The sequence below is a fragment of the Nicotiana sylvestris genome, chromosome 1 (genome assembly GCF_000393655.2).
Source record: "Nicotiana sylvestris chromosome 1, ASM39365v2, whole genome shotgun sequence".
Lineage (NCBI taxonomy): Eukaryota > Viridiplantae > Streptophyta > Magnoliopsida > Solanales > Solanaceae > Nicotiana > Nicotiana sylvestris.
In genome coordinates this window covers 150,393,678-150,402,402 of record NC_091057.1, presented here as the reverse complement: position 1 = coordinate 150,402,402, position 8,725 = coordinate 150,393,678, and the positions used below count along the sequence as shown (strand labels likewise).

Sequence of the window (8,725 nt, the reverse complement as noted above, 5' to 3'; positions counted from 1 at the left end):
ATACTGGATATACACTCTGTATACACTGCGTATACACTGGAAAAACGAATTGCAATTTGATATTCTCTTCAGTAAGAATTCAACATTGGCTATACTTTGCATTCCTTCCTCTCAGAATTTCCATTCGACTTCTGAGTTATCCTCCTTATTCTGCATTGTTTTTAACTACAAACAAAGCATCCATAAGTGTGATTTGTTGCCGAACTTTGTGTTCGCTGAAACACTGGGGTTTGAAGTACCGCTACACCAGTGTGTAATTCGTTTTATCCTGGGAGGAAATAATCTATAACCTTGGGTACTAGGAGGGGATTAAATTCCTTAAGGAAACACTGTGAATTCAGTGGGCTCGAATTAATTTCTGTTTTTTTATTTATATTTACGTTTATAAGCTAACGTTCTAATTTCCAGAATCATTATTTACAAGTATAGAGGAACAACAATTGGGAAGTTTTATATTTTCCAAAGAAGAAGGAATTACTCAATTTTTTTTTAAACAGCTGCAATCTTAAAAAAACAAGGCCAACAGCTGAGAGGGCCATCTTTAGTACTCTCACATTTTGTGAATGCAGTTGAACCTTCTACCTACCTGGCCCTCATCCACGTTGTTCACTGTCCTACCTCCCCTCCATCCACGGCGGCACTCCCTCATTTATCTACTTCTTATATAATTCCAATGTGTCATACATTTCAAGTTCAATCAATTTCCATTTCCAACTTCGTTGAAAAATCCCTAAATCAGCTAGCAAAAGGAAATGAAGGTACATGCCACTTCTTTTTATCCGAAACTCACCGGTGTTCTTACTAATTTAAGGCTGCGTACGATAGACCCTTGTGGTCCGGCCCTTCTTTGGACCCCGTGCATAGCGGGAGCTTAGTGCTCCCCTTTCCCCTGCTCTCCTCTTTTCCGAAACAAAATAGTACTTTAATTACTTATTTCAATTGTTCGCCATCAAAAGTTCTCAACTTCATTTGTTATTCTTTCTTTTCCGGGAGTAGATCTTCAGTTGGGTGCACCGCAAATATAATCAGAAAGGTGAACCTATCCATTTTCTTTTTTAGCGTCGTATATTTTTTAAAAGAAAGTAACGTTTGTTCAATAATTTATACTTTGGCAGATGGATTGCTTGATCGGAATGTGAAGAAAAATGAGGTGATAATCAGCAATGAGATTATTGGCGACACACAACTTCTTCTTCAAGATGCGTCAATGGCGCATATGTTGGACGGATGGAAAGGAGGAATCCTCACAATTGGCACGTTCGGATTCGGTCCACTAAAAGATCAATGTGACCAGCTAGACATTGAAGTTGAAGATGAAGAATGTGAAATAACAGTTAGTGATGATGAGAAAGATGAACAACTTATTATAAACCCATTGATGTATGCAAATGGACATGAACAAAGTCATCATGAGGCACTAAAGGCAAACAAATCGGAGGAAGAGGGAAGAAAGAAGCATCAAATTAAGAAGGAAAGGATCACACTGGCAGATTTATTCTCAGCTGATTTTGATAAGGAGAATATTCCTGGCGCAAATAATATTAATCTAGGTGACAAGCTTCAGCCAGATTTATTCATGACTAAGAATAAAGCTTCGAATTTCCAAGTGAAGAATGGACTTTCTTTCGCTAAGAAGCTTATCCCTCAAGTCCGGGAGGATTCTTATCATCCCATCCTGAAACTACAACAAGTCAGCCTACAATTAATTAATCCTTCAGTTTTCTTCATCCAATTTTAAGTGATTAATAATAACTCTAATTAACTAGTTGTGTAATTAATTACTTGTAGTTGATGACAAGGGTGTTGAAAAGGAAGGTTCATCCAGATATGGAAAGCAAGAATCATAAAACCAGTCGAGTGATAGCAGCTGCTACTATGCTGGAATCTATTTCCCTTCTGAAAATTCAAGGTCTGCTTTTATTTGCAATTGGTCTAAGGATCAATATAACCTATTCAAACGCTAAAATTATAAGACAAGCTAGCTACACATTAGTTTCTCATCCTTTGACCTATACAAAATTGCAGAAAATATATTCCAAACTTTTCAAAATATAACGTTTATATATGTGGTTAAGTTGAACAGTACGTATCAGAAAGTTTTTCTTATCCTGAGATAACGTTTTCTACAACGGACTAATGCTAAATTTTCTTTCTAGTACGTAAATTAAACTAATCTCATATTTTGATCCGAATAAAGTATTGAACTTTTTTCTTCGTAATTCCATAGAATAATTCTAAACGAAAGGTCCGGATAATCTGCATGAGGGCAATCAGATAGAAGCCATTAGTGGTGGCAAAATGGTTAAAAGTAACAGTTATCCATCCATATTATCCATTAAAAAATAAGTTGGATAATGAACTTTTTAAAAACATGTTAAATATGGATAGGAACCATATTATCCATTTAGAAAATGGAAACCAATGGATAACCGGTGGATAACTAATGAGTTTAACTTTTATATTTTTGAAACCTCAAATTGGGAGTTCCTCAAGTTTGGGAGACTAGGAATTCTCCCAAAAGTGATCAAATTTAAGAAGTCATGGATATCCATATTATTAGTCCGTTTTTATCACCCGTTTTCGACCCGCCCATATTTGATCTGACCCGGCCGTTTGCCACCCCCTAGAAGCAGTACGTTTCTGTGACTATCGTTGGTTATGTTACAACATTTTCCCTCTTTTTTCTATTTTTTTTTCTTTTTTTCCCCAATGGGCTTCTCTTCGATCCAGATTACTAAAATGTTTCTTCCTTGTATCCAACATTTTTTTTCTTCTGCCAACTCTTTCTCTAGTATGAAAAAAAAGTGTGATTCTTCAAGTGACTATGTATTTAATTTACTAATGCATTTATATAGCTAGATCGCAATTGCTAATACCTGTTACGCTGATGTTTATTTTTCCTTCATTGAATTTGCAGAAACTATTGCCTGATTAAGCTGCTTTGACTCAGTGCAATCGATTCTAATTGCTTTGAAATGAGAAGCAATAATTATCGTTATGTTTGGTAAGGGAGTAGTACTCTTTTTCAAATGGACATAGAGATATTCCATTGGTGAAAGTCATATATTGCAAACAGCTAGAGCCTGAGAATTCTACGATGTTAGGTGACTAGCTTTTGGTCTTCGTTACAATATTATATATATGATGTCAATTCTAGGGTTTGATTTGATCGGTTTGTTATTTTTGGAGGTATTTCATCGTCATATTCTTGAACATGAACTGTCAACTTTGTGCGCATCTATTTTCTTCTGCAAGTAACCACCACTTACAGACATCGAATTAAACAGAATGATTCTTATCCCATGTGTAATGTCAATTGTTCTCAACTTGCATTATTTGGTCTATATGGCGAATATGTATCTTGCTGTCTCAGGTATTCTTTATCTCCTTTCCTTTAGTCATTCGTTGGCGTTTAGAAGTTTTATTAATTTGGTGTGATACCACGGAGCAAAGATCAGTTATGTAGTTCCCATACTATTATTCTCATTTTGTTCCTCTATATTTGGTTGAGGATCACTCAACCAAATTTATTAAATTTTTCGGTAGAAAATGCTAACTTGGCCGTCCACATGTATTTTGGATCACATAAAATAAATTAATACCCAAACAGAACATAAAAATTCACCCATACATTCAATCCGTTCCGATTCGACCCGTTTATAAGAAAGAGCGTTGTAAAACTTCTGAGTGGATTTTTATCTTTATAAATGGGTTGGCTCGGGTCGGATTGGGTGTATGGATGTGTTTATATGCTTTGTTCGATTTTTAATTATTTTATATGGTCCAAACGTCCATGTGGACTGTCAAGTCAGTATTTTTCACTGAAAAAATCAATAAATCTGGTTGAGTGATCATCAGAGTGCAATACAGATAGTTGAGTGACTTTCTTATTACAAATGAAAGAAACGTGACTTTACTCCATAATTTTATTTACCTTGAAAATGGTAATTACAATTAAATTTGATTTTGTTGTTCTAAAAATACGTGATCTATTTTTATGCTAGTTGCTTAGGCAATAGAAGCTAAGTGAGGTACTTGGAGACTAGATAAGAGCTTGAAAACAAGATGATAACCAAACCGAATGGCTGACAATCGGGGCCTCGAGCCTGCTTATTCGGGGCCTCGGGGTCGAGTCTGATGTCTCGCCGAGGGTAGTCGATGGATGACTAAAAGTTATAATAAAATCAATGATGGCTCTTTATGGCCAATAATAAGCAATAAATGAAGAACAATAAATGGAACACAATGAATATAGGTAACAAATGCAAGTAATGAGATTAGGAGAATATGTTAGAAAGCAGAGAGAATATTCTTGTGTATTCAATATTGAGCAACAGATCCTTTCTAAGTGACAAGGGTCCCCTTTATATAAGAAGGGAAAACCCAACACGGGTGGGTTCGACAGGTATCCTTTTATCTTATCAAACGCCTCTTGACACTCATCGGTCCATTTGACCGCAACATCCTTTTTCAACAATTTGAAAATAGGCTCACAGGTTGTCGTAAGCTGAGCAATAAACCTGCTGATGTAATTCAACCTTCCCAACAAACTCATTACTTCAGTTTTGTTCCTTGGAGGTGGCAATTCTTGGATGGCTTTGATTTTTGATGGGTCTAGCTCGATGCCTCGCCGACTGACTATGAATCCCAGCAACTTTCCAGATGGAACTCCAAATGCGCATTTGGCAGGGTTAAGCTTGAGGTTGTACCTGCGAAGTCTTAAGAAGAATTTCCTCAAATCCCCAACGTGGTCGGCCTGATGCTTTGATTTTATGATCACATCGTCCACGTATACCTCAATCTCCTTGTGTATCATATCATGAAACACTGTGGTCATTGCTCTCATGTAAGTTGCTCCGGCGTTCTTCAAACCGAATGGCATTACCCGGTAGCAATAAGTTCCCCATGGTGTGATGAATGCCGTCTTTTCTACATCTTCTTCATCCATTAGAATTTGATGATACCCGGCATAACAATCCACGAAAGATCCTATCTCATGTTTGGCGCAATTATCGATCAAAATATGGATATTGGGTAATGGGAAATTATCCTTTGGACTTGCTTTGTTGAGATTGCGGTAGTCGACGCATACTCTAATTTTGCCGTCTTTCTTTGGTACAGGAACGATATTAGCTAACCAAACAGGATATCGAGTGACTCGAATGACCTTTGCTTCCAACTGTTTGGTGATTTCTTCCTTAATTCTCACACTCATATCAGGCTTGAATTTTCTCAACCTTTGCTTGACAGGAGGCACCATTGGATCGGTGGGCAATTTGTGAACCACTAAATCAGTGCTCAAGCCCGGCATGTCGTCATATGACCATGCAAAAACATCTTTAAATTCTATGAGTGCTTTAATTAACTTTTCTCAGATCCTTGGTTCGAGATGGACACTTATTTTAGTTTCCCGTATATTATTCGTGTCCCCTATGTTGATGTCTTCGGTATCACTCAAGTTAGGTTTGGTTTTTTCCTCAAAGTGAATTAACTCTTTACTAATCTCTTCAAAAGCCTCATCTTCATCATATTCTGATTCATAATCACAATATATTTCTTGAATTATTATTTCGGAACCAGATTGATTTTTAAGACTGGGCTGAGGATTCCTCATGCATGCCATATCACTAGAGCCAGCGTAAAAAGAACTGTACAGAAAAAGAAGAAAAAGAAAAGAAAACTATCAGGAACGATAATGAAAAAGGAAACTGTATTTTATTGGATGATGAAAGATAACAAGGTTTGCACACTTCAAACAAACTGTAAGATAAGCATTGGGATTACAACCCTGAGGTAACCCAAACAAACTGAAGGAAAATCAAAATAAACTACCAAGACTCCTTTCGAATGGGGAGAGGAGTGGCTTTCCAATTATTAAGCTTTGTTTCTGGCCCAACGAATTGAACTTCTGCGTTGCTACAACCTTCCCCGCTTTCCACCATATTCACATCGTCAAACAATTTCTCGAATCTTTCAATTAATTCCTCCTCAGGATTGACCAGGGATTTAGGAATTGTTGTTATCGGGCGATTTTTAGCACCGGTCTTGACAAAAGACTTTGATAGATGTGGGACTGGTTTTGGAAGAACCCATGCCTTTTGTTTCAGCTTTCTGGCCTTTCTCACGTCTGTGACAGTGGGTATGAATCCCAAACCAAATGTTCCCCAGTTCTCGGGGAGAGATACTGGTTGTATAATTCCTTGCAAAGATGAGCCCAAACCTTTGCCGGGTATAAAACCATTTTTTAACATTTCATAGGCTACCATGACTGATGCAGAGGTTATCTTTGGATTCGGAAGGTACTTCCCCTCTGGAATATTGGCGATGGTTTTTTTATCCTTCCAACTCCTCATTGGTGTTTCAGAAGCTTTTTTCATTTTTTGAAATCGAGCGTGAAGATTTTCATTCTCACAAGCTAGACTCTTCTTCTCGCCTTCGGCTTCTTGTGCTTGCAAATCTTTCTCCAGACTGAGGCTCCTCAGATTTTCCTTTAGGGCATGGATAGTTGCTTTGTACCCTTTTTCCTTTTCTCCCCAAGTCAACCGCTCTTGGATTTTATCATTAAAGGTTTGAACATGGGGTCTTTTTGTTGGCCTTCTTAGCTCGGGTTCTGGTACATCATCCACGCGGGATCGTTTCTCAAACCACCTTGCATATCCCGGATTTATCTCGCCCTTTGTAGTGTCTGGGACTTGAGTATCACTTTTCAAGTATCGACATCCATTCCACATCTGCTGAATTAGAGCCTCGGGAAGAGTGGCTTCAGGGTGTAGCTCGATTACTTGCATACTCAAATCTTCATGATCAGGAACTACTTGGTATCTCCCTAGTTGTCTTAGAACTCTTAGTGGTGCATATGGTTGGATGCTTCTCAATCCCAATAGTAGCAAATAACTATTCGAGGTTGACATGTGTATCACTTCCCTCACCGGGAGCCATCCAAAAGTCCACTCAATTTGCCTTGTCGTTAATGATCTTAGATGAGATACCCAGGCTTCGATCCCTTCTGGAGACTTATAATCTTTTACTCTTTCTTCATAACTCTCGATGAAATTATCATGGCTTGGACCATACTGTATGAACTTGGGGTGATGTTGGAGATGTTCAATCATCCACATTTGCAACAAAATTTTGCACCCTTCGAAGATCTTTGCCCCTGATTTACATAAGGTCAACGCCCGATAAATGTCTGAGAGAATGATCGGGACAAGGGTGTGATTTTCCTTGGTAGTGAGGACCTGTACGACTTTCGCTGTGCGAATATCGATTGTTCGTTCTTTTTTTGGAAAGACCTTGATTCCTAGAAAAGCCACCATGAATGCGAAGCGACGGTGAATTTGCCAGGTGTCTTTGTTCTGTTTGTTAGTAAGGCCCTTTTCATGAATTTCAAACCCATCCGGCTTTCCGAATCTTGAATATAGGAAGTTGAAAGAACAACACCCGTTAACAATATTGCTTTTTCTGATTTGATTACTGATGTTTAGAAGACCGAAGAATCGATGCACTGAGGGAGCCTTTGTGAATATCAGATTTTGATTTCTTAGATCTCTGTCAAAACCAACATATCCAGCTATCTCTTATAATATAGGGGTAAGCTCGAAATTAGAGAAACGAAAGACATTGTGAACAGGGTCCCAAAAAGTTATTAACGCCGCAATCAGATCATCCCGTGGTTTAACTTTCATAATATCTGTGAGATTTCCCAAATGCTTAATGACCCATTTTTGACCATCTTCGCCTAACTCATACCACCACATCTGAAGCCGAAATAGAAACTCATCTGCATTTGCGGACGGTGGGTTTTGTGTAGTGCTCATTTTGTATCTGAAATTAATTTTAACGAAATCAAGACTCATTTTGAAAACAGACACTAAAAAAAATCAATTTATCTATTTATTTAGCACTTCTTATTTTTTTTCCAAGACTTAAAATTATATATATATATATTTTATTTTTATTTTTTTATTTTTTATTTTTTTTAAAACATTTTATCTCTCGGTTCTCATAATGATTTTTTTTCTTTTTCAATTAAGCTGGTCAACAAGCAAATCCGAGGCAAATGAATGCACAAGTAGCAAGTAAGATGCATCAGAATGGTCTTTTCATTTCGGGTTCACCTGTCCTAGACAGACCCAACCCCTGTGTTGAGTCTCCAAGGCCAAATGTACATGATGCAAATAGACGTTCCTACTAGGGATCCAGTACATGACTGAGTTATTCTAAGTGAAAAACCTGAGGCAGATTGTTCTAAACCTAGCTCACCCAAACGGACAGTTTGAGCCGAAGTGGGGGCAACGTACCGGGAGCACGAAAGTCTACCCGGCCTAGTTACTTGTCCCAATTTCGTCTTATTTGGTATGACTTTAACAGAAGGGTGGGCCACGCGCACGTGTGCACCATAAATTCAGAAGACTCAGAAAGAAGGGGGTTTCGTAGCAGTTGTATATATTCACAATTCAAATAATATTAAAGCGGTAAAAAGCAACATTTAGCATATTAAGCGTAAACAGTTGAAAATCATATAATAAATAAAGCCAATTATAACAATTATTTTAAGCTCGAATTCTTAAACCCTGAACCAGTGGTTCTGGGTTCTTTTATCCCCAGCAGAGTCGCCAGAGCTGTCACTCCTCCTTTTCCGGCCCCGCGAGGGTGCGAAGCAGTTTTCTCCAATTAAAGGACAGTCGAAACGGGATTTGTTTGTTTGTTTCAGAGTCGCCACCTG

At 37.9% G+C, this 8,725-nt stretch overlaps 1 protein-coding gene across 1 annotated transcript; it reads left to right on the top strand.

Annotated features, from left to right (window-relative positions):
- The first annotated feature begins 677 nt into the window (after window positions 1-677).
- On the top strand, window positions 678-3,345 carry LOC104227265 (protein TILLER ANGLE CONTROL 1-like). The gene is made up of 5 exons (XM_009779482.2): window positions 678-758; window positions 997-1,033; window positions 1,116-1,690; window positions 1,789-1,909; window positions 2,918-3,345. Exons 1-5 carry the CDS (start codon window positions 753-755, stop codon window positions 2,929-2,931), a joined length of 753 nt encoding a protein of 250 aa, XP_009777784.1. The 5' UTR covers window positions 678-752; the 3' UTR covers window positions 2,932-3,345.
- The last annotated feature ends 5,380 nt before the right edge of the window (window positions 3,346-8,725 follow it).